The 17,260-nt window shown below is 40.3% G+C and overlaps 1 protein-coding gene across 6 annotated transcripts in view; it reads left to right on the forward strand.

Annotated features, from left to right (window-relative positions):
* Nucleotides 1–16,656, forward strand: part of ECHDC1 (ethylmalonyl-CoA decarboxylase 1) — a 41,113-nt gene extending 24,457 nt beyond the window's left edge. For all 6 annotated transcript variants that reach the window (XM_027751346.2, XM_027751355.2, XM_027751375.2 and 3 more), the window contains one exon: nucleotides 12,973–16,656. In XM_027751346.2, the coding sequence (XP_027607147.2) occupies nucleotides 12,973–13,378 (406 nt within the window). In that variant the 3' untranslated portion in view covers nucleotides 13,379–16,656. The remainder of the gene's footprint in view (nucleotides 1–12,972) is intronic.
* Nucleotides 16,657–17,260: the final 604 nt, after the last annotated feature.

A 17,260-nucleotide genomic window follows, 5' to 3' on the forward strand; every position in this document is an offset into this window, starting at 1 on the left:
TGTGTATGTAAAATCTCCTGGGCATCAGTTGACAATTTTAGAATTCCAATGCAGTCATACATCACTTTGCATTTTTAGAGCCCTGGGAGGTTTGTTAGTACAAGTTTCTGATGAATTTTCAGAGAGATGGATTATGGTTTTAAAAGTCTCACATTGCCTTCCTTTAAGAAGGCTGTTCTTATTTTTTACCTGGTACGTTTGACATCTGGTTAAGTAATCACAGCACTGCTAGAAATGGACTCCAGAGCTTATGTTATTTGGCTTGTATTTATGGACTGGTATTGGTTTTTGTTTTCATTTGGATTTGAATTTCATGTGTTTACAGTCTTCCAGGTAGAGGATTTTTAGATGTAGTGTACAATTCAAATGTACCATTGTTTGATTGTAGTGAAAATGTAAATAACAGCAACAAAGCATGAATTTGAGTTGATGTTTTCTTTCCAAACTTGTCTTTTTGTAAGGGTTTACTTCATTCCAAGTTGGCTTTTTATTTCTTTAGGAGGCTAAACCATCTTATCCTGGGTAAATGAAATTTTTCTTATCAGCCTGCATCTACATTTTAAAGCGCTTGTATTATGCAATCTTACATCCTTTCTGTTGAACAGTCCTGTCTGCAGCTGATAAAATGTGCTGCATGATAATAATAAACAGAGAGAGTTCAGATAATGGAAAACTTAGATAAGACAGATTTTAGAGAATGCATATCTGGACCCATGCTGATACTTGCTGATACACTGGGCTGTTGGTCCACTGTAGGGAAGCATTCAAGATTCAAAAAGAATTAGTCTAGGGAGAGTACACTGAAATTGTCCATTATGCTTGCATCTGTGAAGTGACTAATTCCCAGTTTAGTTAAACTGCCTGCAGGTATTTGAGTTTGACGCATCATCACTGATCTGCACTATTATTTTTTTAAAATATATATATAATCAGCTCCACAAGTTGGATAATATGAAGTCCGAGAAGCACTTATGTTTTTCAGTCTGCTGATTTTGAGTTGGGGTTATACTGAGCTGTGGCCTCAGGATAGACTGCCTGAATAGCTTAGCTGGATGTGGGAGGAGGGTATCCCTGTTGAATATTCCCAGCTCACTGTTTACCTCTGGTTTGCCAAGCCCCAGTGAAGATGCCTGTATGAGTCAATTATCTCACTAAAAAGCAACAGAAAGACTAAGTTTTTCCTTTTCTTATGGTGAGTTAAAGTGGCTTGTAACGGGATATAGTATTAGCTAGAGCCTGTGTAAAGGAGGAACAAAATCTCTAAGAGATGGGAAAGAACAGGAGGGGGTAAGAATACAGTCTTCTTTGTTTGGGTCAAGGGAGCAGTTAGATAGCCTCTCTTTTCCCTGAAGCCACAACTTTCAGCTGCCTAACTTTGCAATGGATCAGCTTCCAGAGGATGTCTTCCTGAGTCCCTGTTAGCTATCTAATTTTTCAGTCCTGTAATGTGTGAAGGACTATGAAAAGAAGAACTCTTCCTCTCTTTATCACTCCAAGTATCAATATAGTTAATGTTGCAGATCTCTGAAGGGTGATCACCCACATCAGAGTTACTGTTAATTGAAATGACCAGATGTTCCCCAAATGACTTGCATAGTTTTTGCAAGTGTAAGCAGGCGTTGTGTGGATCTCAACCTACTTTCATTGTAAATATTGCCGTCAAAATTGCAACTTACAGTCTTCCTCTTCACCCTCATTTCTTTTTTTTGTCTCTGATCCAGAGCAACACGATATCTTAGTGAAGATTTGGAGCCCAACAGGCTGGACCTCTGTGTTCCTCTTACTCCAGATTTATTGAAAACTGTGTGAAAAAAGACTGCAAACTCTTTGAACCTGTTAACCTTGGTGGCTTTAACTTCTTACTTCCTGGATTCTGTAGTTAATAAGAAATTAATTATTACTGCTGTAACTCAGCAGTCACAGTAACAATAAATGAAAGTGTAAATTCTTAAATTAAACAGATTCCTCTTGTGCTTAAACTGTTGTATCTGCAAGAACTTCTGCTGTATCCATGGTCTATTACTAGGTGTTATCCTCCAGTCCGGTTTTGTGTGCTGATGATTCATATTCATAAACAAAAAGCAAATATACAGACTGAGGAAAACCCAATAATTTAAATTAATATGGATTTCTCTGTGTGTGAAAGAGAGAAAGATTGTAAATAAAAAGATAGTAGGGGAAATTATACTTTTGGTCATAATTGGTCACACTCTTAGGCATATTTATGGATGATCTGTTGCAGTTTGCTGAAAATGTGCCGGCTTCTTGTCCAGGCAGTTAGTGATCTGAAGCTGGCTTGAGATCCCCATCAATATAACTAGTATGCAATATTAAAAAGTAAAGAGGAGAAGTAGCAGGTTACTGCTTTAATGTAGAATTTTAATGTTAAATTATCTATCTCATTTATGCCTATTTGAGTTATGTCATTATGCTCTCCCCCCGCCCCCAAAAAATCTCTGAAATCACATATCATATCTGGAAAACTTAAAACTTAGGTCACAGCCACTGTGATAATTTTTAAAAAAACCCACAACCATCAGCATTTTTTGTTTGAAATTAACATGGTATCCTGACAAAATGGAAACGTTTCATTATAATTTACCAGTGATTTCAGCTAAGCGTATGACCTCTCTTTGCTTTAGTCAGAAATTGTTGTGTAGGATGTGCAAATGCAGCATCAGTAGCACCACATGCAGAGACAGCTGAATTTCAAAGTGTGTCTTGTTACCCTATGCCTTGTGAAGGGTTGTTAGTGTGATGTTAAATTGTATTTTAAATCCTTTAATGCTGTGAGTTGCAGAAATCTGATATATCAAATCCATCATAAAGTATTAAGGCAGCTCGAACCTTGCATCTCTTAGGGCTGATGCCAAAAAATGTTGTTCCTTTGCAGTCAGCTGAGTTCAGGTGAATGAGGTGATCTTGCCTTTTTGACATTTTAGATGCTAAACTCTGAGACAGTGTTGGGAAGCTCCTACTCCCCTTTCTGTATCAGCAGCAGAGATGAGCAGAGAATGTGACTGAAATGTTCCTGCTTTAAGAGACTCTTGAATTTGGTCCGGTAGAATTTTGTTCTGTTTTCTTTGGTCTTGATAAACATATATGATGGAAATAAAGATGTGAGATATATTGTTTATAACCGAAGTTACAAACATAGTTGCATATACTGCATGAAAGTGTGCACATAATTAAAAAAATACAGTATTTTCTCTGTGAAAACAAGCTCCACTGTACTTTTTTATTTCTAGATGAATACTGGCACTCACATTTGACTAAAAATTGAAATTATCAAACACCTAAGATCCAGATGGTCTTTTTCATCAAAGAATCTGTTAAAATATCACTGGATCTTTTCTGATGGAAATTTTTGCTTTAGTCTAAAAGACATATCTGTTGTTGAAAATGTTTGCTTGAGTGGAATCCAAATAGCTCTAGTTCCTTTTTGGGAAGGAAAGATTCATGTACCATTTCAGATTTCCAGCATGAGTAATTTTTCTGTGAGCATTATTTTGGCATTCACTCACTTGTCTATTGAGGCAACCTGTAAAGAACTAAAACCTGCTTCATGGGTAAGACCCAAGTGCTGTGTCAAGGTGAGAACTACTCTGAAGACAATCATATGGTAACTGAGGTGCCTGGGATCCACTGACACCAGGGTAATACAAATGAAGTCATAGCTGGGAATTAGAAGAGGAGAGTGCCAGTAACACATCCATCATTAGCAGAGGAGAAGAATTGGGGTGGTAGACCATGGATTGTTGTTGTATGATTGTGGGGAGTAAGGATGATCCAGGCACTGCCTCTTGAACGACGGGGCTTCAGTCCCACTTTATGGCTCTGGGTGATTTGTGCCATTTTCAGAGCTTTTACTACACACGTCAGGGGAATTAGAGCTCCCCAGTGTAACTGTCTGCTTTATTCTCTTGGTTCTGTGTGTTCTTAAATTGTGCTCTAAGCCTTGTGTGTCTTCAATAAGCCTTTGTAAAGCCATGCTGCTCCTCCCCAGTGTGCACATGAGGGTGTTGTCAAACAGGTCCAAGGCAGCACCCATGGGACAGGGAACTCTTTTACTGCTATCTATATAACTGTAAAAAGTTTGTCTCTCTTAGTTGGGAAAGGCCTTTTAAGTTACTTTTGCTATGTTTTCTGGAACTATTCAGCTCACTTGAATGCTTAGGCACAAGTTGGGATGAGGGAATGTTGTGTGCTCACACAGCCTTTACATCGCATCACAGCTTGCAGAGGGGCCACCCGATGTGTGTGTGCAGCACACACCAACTTGCGAGGTGGTGGTGAAAGATTGAGGGTTGCACGAGCCCCCTGGCCAGCTCTCTCCCCATCTCCAAAGCTCACCCACCAGCACACACAGCCCATCACAGCAGGGACAGTACCTTGGGCTGCAGGAACCCCCTGAGAGCATTGCATGCAGACCTAAAGAAATATCCTGGGAAATGGGGCAGATTTGCTTTGCAGTTTGTCCCAATAATTTTCTTTCCTGACAGTTTATTGAAAAATGACTGTGAAGAGGAAAAAAAAAAAGGCTCATCTTACTTCTTTTAATACTGCTTGTGGAGTTTTAATCAGTCATGCTTTTTTGGGTCCCTATTTCTTGCCCTGTGATCTGCTGTCTAATTCAATTTTTCATTTCTGCTACAAAAAATGTCTTTCTGCAATTTCTAATATTCAGCTTCATTTATCCCTTTTAGAAGAAATGTAGCTTTTTATAGCATGCTTTTTTCTCTCTGGCTTCTGTGAAGCCACGGGTGAGAAAGTGTCAAGCCTGAGGTAAAAAACTAGCTTTAAAACCCCTAATCTAGGTCTGCTGGTGAGCCTCCATCTGTGCCTGACTCTGGGAGATTCTGGACCAGAATGAGGTTGGAAGTCTGTGTGGATGGCAGCCAGTATCATCACCTGCAGGAGACTTTTGAGGGGCCTTACCTACGTTGTCTTTTGTTTGAGGCTGCCCTACTCGCTTGCAGGGTATTAGCACCAGCTTCTTTCCCCATGTCTCTTGCCTTCTGTAATTGCTCTCTCAAACTAACAATCTTTCTGGCCCTCTTTTAGCCCCTCTCATTTGATCAGGTAAATGCTTAAGAAATAAAACCTTTTTCACTTCTCTGGTTGTTCTTAACACAGCCATGTCTAGACCAGTTTTATTCTGGGTCTTGCCAAATCCTAGAGAGTGTGCTCTGCTGCTTTACTGAACTGCTTTGTGCTGCTGATAGGCCTTTTCCTAATTTTTCCCAGTGCAGACCTTTTACGGATGAGATGCTTTTTTCTTTTTTTTAGGACATGAAATTTTCTGTATCTGCCTATTATTATTTAACTCCCGTTATCCAAGGGATCTTCTTCTAGTAACAATATTATTTTTGTGGATTTTCCCTGGAATGGCTTTCTTTGGAACTGGTAATCTTGCACCCTTTTTGACTTGAGTCTGTTGCTTTTGGAAGCTCATCTTCTATTGAATATTGCAATATTTGGCAGTAGATGTTGGAGTTATCCATACCTTGAGTTTTTGTTTAATCTTGGAGACCATATTCTTCCTAAAATGGCTTATGTCTGTTTAGCAGTTTCTGCTCTGATATCTCTGTGTTCCAGCTCTGCCTCTAACTCTTCTTGTTACTACATCTTCCATTTTTTAGATCCAGGACTCCATTTTGCAGAATTTTACCATCAACCAAACGTTTTGTGTCTTGGGATGAAAGTATGACTTTATAATTTTTCCTTCTGCATTTCATTTGACTCTGGGTGATGTGAGAAAGTATGATGGAGTGGCATTATAAATAGCTAGTTTAAGTTCTCCTCTGAAGAACGCATCTTTCATTGTTTAGGTCCCTCTGTTCCCCTCTGGGAAGTGCCCTGGGGTTTCCCAGCCAACTCAGAAGAATGTTAACTCTTGTTCAAAAAAAGACATCTGTAATTAGGAGTCTGTTTATTTGATCTGATTTTGACCCTGATCCTTAGGGTTCCATAAAATGCAGTGCAAAATCTGACTAGAGGTCAGCAAAGGTAGGGGCTAAAGGCAACATGTGCTAGGGAGACGAGATATTTTTCTAGGCTGCTTTATGTAAAGTTTGATTCTTAGCTTTTGTGGCAAGTGGGGGGAAAATTGATGCACTAAGAGTGTTACAAAATAATTCAGTAACTATAAATAAATGTCCATATAATCTGTAAGACAATTTGAAAAGAGCTGTGAGAAAAGCAAGCTCTTGTTTTGGTGAAATTTCTTAGGCTGGCATCAAGCCTACTTCTTCAACACTGAGTTTTAGAGCATGCCTAGAACACTCTGTACTTGGGAGGCTTGGTAGGATTTTTTTTATTTTGGTTCTTGGGTTTCATCTTAATTTATTTAAACTTCAAGTAAAAAAGGTATATTGTTTTGTGAATTGAATTGTTGGTTTGTTTTTTTTTTAATCACTGAAAGGATTTGAGAGGGGTGACTTTCTGATTATTAAAATAGTATCAGGACCTACTTCTTTCCATTGCATTCCTGTAGAAAAAGGTTACAGAGTAAAGCAGATAAACAGAAAAGATCATGAATGTGCACAGTCTTCTCTTAGCCTATGGAAATTTGGGATTGCAGAGCAGCTTTGAGCAAATGTATCTAAGATAAGCACAACACACAGTTTCCCCAAACTAAACCATTTTGTCTTCATTTTTATATTCTTTATGTTCTTTAGTAGTTACCATTCTGTCATCTGTCAAGTGAATATCTGTGACTAAAGGATTTTCAGAAGGAGTGAAGATTTGGGGAGGTTTGCTTTTATGATGCCAGTCTGCAGGCTATGACCACAAGCATGTAGCACAAATCCCTAGTTTTATCAGTTTTACAGTATTTTCAATTTGGAAGTCTCACTTTTGTGTTTTCACACCTCTGAAGCAGCAATTGCTGCAATATCCAATTGCCTTATTATTTCTCTGCATAGGGCAGAAACATGAGAAGCTCACAATGAGAGAGAAGATATGGGAGAGGTGCAGGGAGAATTAATACTAGCAAGCTGTGCTGCGAAAGCATGGAAAAATTGTGGCTTGCCAATATTCACTGCATTACTCCAGTTCAAAAGTCTGCTAAACAGAATTAGCAACAAGTTATTGATTAAATATTTAATTGGGGCTTTTTGGTCCTTTAAAAAAGCCTATCCAATTAATCAAGTGAGATTGAGAGAAAAGTGAAATTATGACTAACTTTTCTCAGGATGAATCCGCTTGTCAATAGTTTCAGAGAACTAGGGTGTGTTTTTTGGTGATAGAGGGTGTAGTAAGCTGAATTTCAGAAAAATCTTTAGCTATTTTGTCTAGATAATCCCTTTACAGAGTATCTAGATAATTATTTGATACTGCAGTGATAAAGACACTGCTGAGACACTGCACTGGATAGGCAGAGATGGATTAATTAGTCCCAGGTTGCCTTTTGGAGGGGACTGTCTTATTCTTGGGGGTCTAATTCTAAAAGCATATGTCACGAAAATTGAAGTAAGGACTGGAAGCTGCTAATCAGCAACTTTGCTGACTAGCTAAATTATTTTTAGTGTAGTACTGCATATTTCTTCTGCAGAATATTCTTCCACAGTACCTTGCTGTTCAAAATTCATTGTTATTGCAAAAATGACTGGTTCATGCAGGTGTTGCTTTAAGGTGAGTTTCTGTAATAACTATGAAAGGCATACTGAACAAGGCTTACACAGGACAAGTTATCAGTACTAGAACACAATGTTGTCATGTAATTAACTATCAGTAGTTAGGTTTCCAGGTTAGGTCTCTGCAGGCACAAACTGCAGCATTAACTTTACTGAGTACTCTTCATTTCAGGCTCTCTGTGGCTTTGTGAAAATGTCAAGGCGGTGGTTCATATTCAGGTTGTGTTCTCAAGACTATACTTAGGAATTACTTTTGTCGTTAAAAGATTCTGGAGAAGATAGAGATGAGTTTTGCAGCAACTTGCCAAGGCCTCAAGAATTTGTATGTTAATGCTAAGGAAGTTCTGTAGTTTCTTATATGTGCTTTAACATCTGTCCATCCATGGTGGGGAGAATAGGGTTTAGATGTATTAAATGGGAAAGTACATGATATCTGGTATATCTTTCTGACTCTAAGATTTGGAACTCAGATATCAGAGGTGGATTGAGTGCTAGGTACAAGTTAAACTTCGTTAGGTCCACACGTCATGCTAAAGAAAACAGGGAGAAGGCAGCAAGCCAGGAGGATTCCAAACCCCTCAGTATAACCATAGCTGAGAACCAGGTGCTGCAGCACTGCACGATGCCAGCTGCCTCCCTCTGTGGTGTGCCAGTCTCATGCCAGCTAAAAGGAGATTGGAAGTCAGGAGCTGTGTCCTTATGTGACACTGGGAGTCAAACAGGGAATGGGAACAAAATCCAGGTTGCTGACAGCACATTAATGTTTTAGGCATCTTTTTTTCTATCGTGGGTTTCAACAGCATAGTTGTAGGAGCTTTTAAAATGCCTAAAATAGAGGGTGGTATTTGTCCCTCCTTAGTAAACTTGATTAGTGCCTTTGCCTTGTCAGAAAGAATATAACTCAAAGTCCTGGAAATGATAAGGTAAGGGCCAGCACAGGTATTAATATAATCTTAATTCTGCCCAAGGAACTGATTATACCTATTGGAACAGCTCAGTAACATGAGTGTTTATAAAAAGCAAAGGAAAGCACAGCTGTTAGGTCACAGCAAGCACTGCCTTTGGAGAAGCAAGTGTACCTTTATAAGGATGGGATTTGTTAGGTTGCCTTGTTAATGACAAGGTTTTCTTCTCGCACATTGTCAGTGATGTGATGAGATGTGTCATGACAGTTGGTAGTTTGTGGGTACAATGAGATGTCACAGAATGAAGGAATCCTCAGATCAAAGGGGGAGGATTTATAACATTTAGTGCAGCTGAGAACATTTTAAAATGTACAGGAGGAACATTTGCTGTAGCTCATTTGCTTTAGATGACTAACACAAAATTGGATGTGGCCCATGGTGGCTGTGCTTTCTTCCTAGGGGGGTTATAGTGCTTGTAACATGGAATAAAATGTTCTAAAAGAAGGTTTTAGCTGCACTTTGGTGCTTATGTTACCTTAACCTCTTTTTTCCAAATTAAGTTGTGAGAATTTTGCTACCCATCACATTTCTGGAGGATGTGCTTGTAAGGCCTTCAGTCACTTTGACATTAATTACATTGAATAAATATTTTTTCAGTACTGTCATGCAACAGATTTTCTTTATTAGGGCAACGAAGACATGTGTCCAGGAGTCTAGCGATATGACTTTCCCCTGCAATACAGGAGACACAGATTTTAATTCCTTTGACCTGGAAGACAAGAACAGATATACTGAGTCAATTCAGGGTTAATTTTGTTTTCATCTACTGTTCTGTCTCAAGCAGGGCCAATAATAGGTGAATAAGGTATAAACAGCTCAGGAATAGCACTTTGGTCTTTCCAGCTTTTTGATGTCTGCCTCTTTATGTTTAGTAATGCTTGATGTGTTTTTTTTACATAAATTCTTTTAATGGGAGATCAGATCTGTCATGTCTCAGAAGGTAGATTCAATTCCTCTCATACAGTAAAAAGGGAAATATTTATGCAAGGCTGCAGCTGGTGATGTTCAGAGGCTGATCCCAGGCTGGCTTGGCAACTGCATACACCTCTTCAGACATGAGCTCAGGTCTCCACTGCTTCCTGCATGGGGACTGGAAGTGAGTGGATTATGGCTAGGCTTTGCAAATGAAGATTTGGGAAGGACTCTACCCACATTTGCTACAAGCGCGCTGGTGGCTAAAGAGGCCAATGCGAGATAGACAAGTTCAGTTGCAAAAGGCACAGCAGAAAGACTCCTTGGATGGTATCGGCAAGACACGATTCTTTCTGCGTTGTCTTTTCTCCTCAAGAGTGATCCTGCGTGCTTTCTCAAAGGAAGCAGCAGTGTTATAGATGGTGTGTCTCCAGAGCTCCCGATTGGAGGCCAGAGTAGACCAGTTCTGTTGATCAATATGGCCAAGGCTGAGATGTTGTTTCAGGGAGTCCTTGTATCTCCTCTTTGGGGCTCCTCTCTTGCAGCAGCCAGTGGCAAGTTCACCATAAAGCAGGATCTTAGGGAGGCGGTGGTCCTTCATCCTGGAGACGTGTCCTGCCCAGCGCAGCTGTGTTCTCAGCAACATGGCCTCAATACTTGTGACTGCTGCTTGTTCTAGAACAGACGTATTGGTCACATAATCTGACCAGTGGATGTTTAGGATTGTACAGCGTTGATGGAAGCGTTCTAGGAGACGCAGGTGGTGGCGGTAAAAAGTGAGTAGTATACTAAGTATACTAACAGAGAGTGTGATGGGTGGTTTCTGTAAGAAATGGTGTGACTTCAGGAGAGGATTCGTAGTTGAAGAGTCTGAAAAACCACAGATACCTTTCTTAAGCCTGAAGGCAGTCCAAGACTACAGTTACACCTTCCACTGACCACCACTTATCTCAGTATTTTCTGTGGAGCATGTTCAGAGGAACATTGTAGGGAGAGGTGAATCCCAACGAGATCCTAGAAGCTGTTGCCTTGCAGTCTCTCTGTGGATTAAGCTGTCAGTCATTTATTTTCCTCGCATTGTGTTTGGTTCCATTTTCTTAGAGGGAAGTAAAGACTCTGCAGGGCAACAGACCTTTCCCACATACTAAATGTTTTCAACTCTTTTCTTATTGGTGCTGATGGATTGGCTGTGCTTCTAATGTAAAATTTGATTTTCCATGCCAACTTCAGAGGACGTTGACCTGACTCCCCAGATGAGTCCTTACACTGCCCTCAGGATGTTCACAGAATTGCCTGTCCTTAAGGCCTGAACCCAAGTGTCTGGGACAGTCTCAGATTCAACATACAAGCGCAACATTGCCTCACTGACCTGCAGTGGCTGTCCCATGAGACTGCCTACAGGTTGTCTAGCATCAGATGCCCAGCTGCTTATGACCACTTCTTTTTTAATGCCTTGCATCACTCGGCATTTTCTTATTAGGGAACTCTAATGCAGGGCAACAGACCTTCCCCACATACTGGGTGTCAGCAAATTTCAACTCTTTTCTTAAGCTGAGTGCTGATGGATTGGCTGTGCTTCTAATGTAAAATTTGATTTTCCATGCCAACTTCAGAGGACGTTGACCTGACTCCCCAGATGAGTCCTTACACTGCCCTCAGGATGTTCACAGAATTGCCTGTCCTTAAGGCCTGAACCCAAGTGTCTGGGACAGTCTCAGATTCAACATACAAGCGCAACATTGCCTCACTGACCTGCAGTGGCTGTCCCATGAGACTGCCTACAGGTTGTCTAGCATCAGATGCCCAGCTGCTTATGACCACTTCTTTTTTAATGCCTTGCATCACTCGGCACAGCTAGAATTAAACTCTTAATAATGTTTTCACTATTGTTTTCCCAGTGGGACACTGGGTGTCAGCAAATTAAAGAGTAAGCTGAGCCAGTAAAGGAGTTTTGGAATACTTGCAGAATTTTCTTTTTGGAGAGGAGAGACCCGAGCTCTCTGGGATTTGCTGGGTTAGCTGGGAAGCACTTGATAATGTTAGCTAAAAGCCTTCCCCCCCAACCCCCCCCTTCCCCCCCGCAATACTCTACTCTCTTCCTTTTGTCACACAACCTTCCTCTGCTGTCTCTACAAAAAGGCTTTCATGCAATCTGGCTGGTCAGCTGTTGCCTTTGTGCATTGTGCTGCATCTGGGATAAAGCGTAAGCTCTTCAGTTCTGATGCTGTACAGTGTGGCATGAATGCTGATGGTGCTCTGGTTAAGAAAAAAGCAACCAAGCAAACTTACAATTAACAATAACTAAGCAGATTTGAGAACAGCGAGTTCCTAGAAGTAGTTGCATTTTTAAAGGTTTTCCTTTTCTTTACCCTTTCAAAGCTATTCCTGTTGGTATTTTCACTATGGAAAACTGCATTGTCAGGAAACAGACTTGTGTGTAGATCTCAGTATTACAAGATTTGTCTTCAGAAAGCCAATTAGTGCTTGAAGTAGAAGCTAATCGACTTCACAAGTGTGATTTCTGTCCTTTGTCTTACGAACATCAGCAAGCAATCACACTGCAGAACATCACCTCGAGAGAGAGCAAGTACTAGTCTGTTTCTGTACATCTTTTCTGTATGTTTCTATTTCTAGAGGTTTTTTCCACTAATCTAACATGTGTCAGTGTGACCACTATGTGAAGACAGAACAATCTGCTGCAGCAGAGCTCCTCAGGGTTATAGCTTAATCAGCCCTAGGGTGAGTTCTTAAGTAAAGGAGGTGAGAAGCTGTAGAAAAGAAGCAAAGATGTGAAATCTTTGAAAGGAAGAATGTGACTTACTTTGTAGAGGGGAGCAATTTAATTACACATTGCAAGCATAAATAGAAAGCAATTCTATTATAAATTGTGACCCATAAGATGAGCATCCATCCCGATTTCCCTTGGTGTAGTGAGCAGTTAGAAATCAAACTCACATTGATCCTCAAAAATATGGAACAAAAAAGTCCCACCTGTGCTGTAATCAAGCACCAGGTTGCAGACAGACCCCTCCCCAGTGCACATCAGTATTAAGATCAAAATTCATCCTCTTGAGAAATGTTTTGTACATTAGTTTGATTAGTTTTTACCCTGTTGTTTTAGGCATGAATTAGCAAGGAGTTTTGGCACTGTGTATAAATGTCTGCAGTTCTGTTTTCAACACTTTTTAGAACTGACTACAGGTATCAGTGTGGGCACTAAGCACCTTTACTTGTACTAGCCTATGTATCTAATTCTGAGAAGGGCCAAATGCTGCAGTTAAGGCACTATGTGATGTAAAAATGAAGATACTCCAGCTCTGGCTGTAATCTGCAGGCTATCAAGTTGTATCAGCCTTTGGAAGCAGAGGAGAGGAGAAAATAGAAAGTTAAGTGCTGTCGAGCTGCAAACGAATGTCAATGCATGGATTGACCTCTGTGTATTTGTTCTTCATTGGCAGGTTGATGACACCTGGAAGTGAAATTCGGTTTGTCCACAAGCACATGGGTCTGGTGCCAGGCTGGGGAGGAGCTGCCCGGCTGGTGCAGATCGTGGGCAGTGGGGCAGCCCTGCAGCTGCTGAGCGGGACTGCCCGGGTGGACCCCGAGAAAGCTTTGCGCCTGGGATTCTCAGAGCAGACCCTGTCATCTTCAGATGAAACCAGGGCCTTAGAAGAAGCCCGAGCCTGGCTGAGTCAGTACACAGAGGGTCCAGTCAGCGTGATACGGGCTATGAAAAAGGTGGTGACAGCAGGAAGAGAGCTCCCACTGGAAGATGCCCTAAGGACAGAAAAGGACATTTTCGGAACTGTATGGGGTGGGCCTGCCAATTTAGAGGCATTGGTTAGAAGACCAAAACATAAATGATGGTCAGTGTATAAGAAATGTTCTTGACCTTTTTGCAAACAAAGCTTTCACTAAAGCAGGCATTGAACTTGCATCATTTAAGGACTTGCCCATTTAAAACTGGTATTAACATTCCTGCCATTCACTTCAGTCATATTTGGTGTGCAACCACAGAGAAATCCCTGGCAGATTCTTTACTGTCCTAATCACCCACTGAATGGAGATTAGTGAAATTAGTATGTAAAGGTAAATATTATGCTGAGAATAGAACTATAATTCTTTTGGAATGAAGCTGAAGATTATTTTCTTTGGAGCTAATTTTTTCTAACTGCTATGGAAAGTAATTACTTGAAAGTTATAATGTTTATTTATTTGCGGAACAGGTGCATCTAAAGTTGCAAAATATGAGTTCCCCAACATGAGACCAGTGTCTTTAAGCAGCTTGGAAAGGATAATAACCAGTGAGAGGATAGTTTTTATTTTTTCATCTCTACTCAGTTCTTCGCTATCCAAGGATACTTCAATTTTAATGGTGTTTTTACAGAAGAAGCTTTAACTTACTGAGACCTTCTAGCCCTCATTCACTGACACTGATTCAGGTTTTTAAATGCATTTAGGAGTATTCTCACTGCTCAAGGAATCAACTACCTACACATGCATCTGCACATGCCCATATCCTGGACCTGTGCAAAGCTGCTGACCTGGTTCTTTACATAGAATCTAGTTGAAATCTTGGAAGGACATGATGAATCATACTCCCAAATGGGATGTCCTTAACTGACTGGGTGTCAGAGTACTTCAGCATCCTGGTAAGACTTGTGTGTGGATATGTCTATATCTTTCTTTAGACCATTTTTTCTGGTAGGGCATATTTGGGCTGATCAGAAGATTTGGAACTGGGTTTCCACTTCATGCCGGTGACTATTCAAGTAATTAGATAACTCATTGGGGAAGGTTTTATCTTTAAAAATAGAAACTGACAGAGTCCCTGCTTTGGCAGATGATTCTTAAAATTAAACATCTATGAGAGCAAAACCATACAGACATATCTATGAGTGAGTTTCATGTACTGTCAGTTAGGATACTCTTGTCTCTAAATCCAGCAGAGACTGAGATCTGAGCCCAGAACCCAAGCACTCCGTGGGAGCATGTTAACGAGGAAAGTTTGGGCTCTGTGTTTGGCCTGACCAGGTGTAACTAGCTCCAGATGATGGAACAAGCTCCCCTAGGAAAGGCAATTTCGTGGATGGAAATCCATGTTACAATTTCCACAGTGTGGCACGATTCCTGAGTTTTAGACAGTGAGGTAACTACGTGTTTGAGGATTTGGGGACAAATCAATGATGGGAATTTGGCTTGGATTGCCTGTTAAGATTCTGCAGGTTTTGAGCAGATGCTGTGATCTGCTAGGGATGTTTCACTATATGGTTTTCACAGCAAGGAGCCTGAAGCAATGAAGAGAAATGCTGAAGAAAGGGATGTGTTTTGAGTTGGCACCTCAGGGAAAATAAGGAACTTGCTCCACCCTGTAGATCCTGCATCTTTGCCTTAATATCTCAAGCACTGATGGAGAATGATTTCAAATGTCTCTTCCCCAAAAACAAAGTTCAATTTTTACTTTCAGGTTAGAGAAGAGACAGGAATGAGAACATGGGGAGACAGTGTTCTGGTTTGTGCCTCTTTCTCCCCCTGCCCCTTTTTATTCAGTAGCTCAGTTGTTAGTCCCCTGTGTAGCTGGATTCTTTCCTGTGCCTTAAAGGACTTCTAACCCGTTACTTCACAGGTATGAATGTTTTAATATAGTCCGGCTGCACTTGACTGTTTAGTAATGAAACTGTTCTGCTTTTCATGGAGTTCCTCAAGACTCATGAGAGACTCCAGACTGCCAGCATCACTGAACCTTCAAAGCATGCTCCAGTCCATACTCATCCAGCTTTTTGTAGCAATAGCACATCACGTTGATGTGAGTCAAAATAAATGTGCTTTAAAGGGCAACTGGTTATGACTTTGCTAGTAGCAAGAACAGATTTGCAAATACTAATACCCTAATGACATTTTTTAAATGGGTGTGAAAATTGCTTAGAACCTGAGCAAGACTCTTGAATTTTTTTTTCTTTAGTGCATTAGGCTCATGAATGTATTGTGTACTGGGTGATACAAATTTGAAAAGGAGGAAATTGTAGCAAAAAAGCAGAATTTGGTTTCCTTCACACTTTGAACTAGATCTGTGCTGCCAGTAAGTGAAACTCAGTATGTACACCTACCGGGGATCTCTTTCCACTTTGATTTGTAGACAATGAGCTTATTTCTCATTTCAGCAAATGCATTTCCCCAGCCACCCTCTCTGACTTATATCAAAGGTCAACATTTGCTTCTAAGAAAACAGGGCAAATATTTAACTAGCACAGAGCAAGTCACACTCAGACAGAAAGGGAAACTCATGGAAACTCATTTTGTTGATATCATAAATATACCAAACATAGGTACGGGACATTCTGAAGATCATTACAGGTCTTGATCAAGGATTTTGTGAGTACTCTAATACCATATTCTCTGGTCTATTTTCTATTTGAAAAGGTATTTTAGAGCCCTTCACGTGAAAACCAGCCAAGTAAACTACCATGAGTGCTAGGATGAGAGCTCCAGATGGAGATGAAATGGAATCCTGTTTTCCCCCTTTGAAAGCTAAATGCTTTATTTCATACTTGCTTATCATCTTAAAGTGACAAATACCTGTAACCAGCAGCTGATAAGCATTTGCATTTTCTTTATTAAAAGACTATGAGCTTCCTCTCAGATTTTTTCCCCTTCTGCAAGTGCTTAAAACCAAACAAGCTCTAAATGCACAAAATAAATTAGAAACATCAAAATTGATAGTCCCAGTCTCCTAATTAAATAGCATGCTAGCTTTTGTACTTCCTAGGGACTAGTTTGCCAGCTCCCTCCTCAGCAAACTAAGTTTCCTATTACATTGTGAAATGCCCATCTTGTTCTTTCCTCTGTGTAGTGGATCACGCTGAGGGCTTAATGGGGGTGTGGATTCTGCACCAAGCATTTAAGGGTTGGGTACTGGAGATCACCTTTAGCAATATAAATACTTCTATCTTATTTGCTGCTGATAGAAGTATACTAAGCAAGTGGTCAATCTAGATAAGCAAGGTGTTCTTGCAGAATGCTTGGTTCAATATGATCTTTTTTTTAACCATGACATAGGATTCCTGTATCTGTAGTTATCTGTTCTCCTGGAAATGAAAACTTGCTGTAGATTACATAGTATTTAAATTTCCTTTTTCCTTCTGCTCCACTGTGCATTTTTCTGGCTGTGCTGTACAAGTTGAAAATCACTTAATGCATAGGATTACAGAAAACCACAAAATGCAATGTGGCTGTGGCTTTGCAAAAATAGACAGAGAACATGTCTCCTACTGAAGGTAATGGTTTAAATATACGATGGGAATTACCAGTTACTACTTTTTCCTAGCTTGATCTGGGGAGTGCATTTACCACTCTGATGATTGGCTATTAATCTCTCACTAGCCATACTTTATTTTAGTACTTCACAGCTGCAGTCAGCCAGCAGGAGCCAAAAGCAGCATCATGGGTGGGGGGCTAAACAGAGGTCTGCCTCTTTGCTTTGGTCAAAAAACCCAAGGATAATCACTGATGAAATTTATTTGTAGACTGTTTGGGCTGAAAATCCTGAAATTAAGTATATAGTGAGTCAAGTTCTTGTATTTAGCTCCTTGCTTTCTTCAACACATATCCCTCACATAAAGTAAAATGTGTGCACATAGCAGAAGTGTTCTTACTGAAGGCCTTTGCGGCACAAAGTCAGATTTTGATTAGAGCCACTGTGTGCTAACTCAAAACAGAGAAATAAAACAGCTAGCAACTAACAGAGAA

This window comes from Pipra filicauda, unplaced genomic scaffold (genome assembly GCF_003945595.2).
Source record: "Pipra filicauda isolate LSUMZ 115617 unplaced genomic scaffold, ASM394559v2 scaffold23_size5868930_pilon, whole genome shotgun sequence".
NCBI lineage: Eukaryota > Metazoa > Chordata > Aves > Passeriformes > Pipridae > Pipra > Pipra filicauda.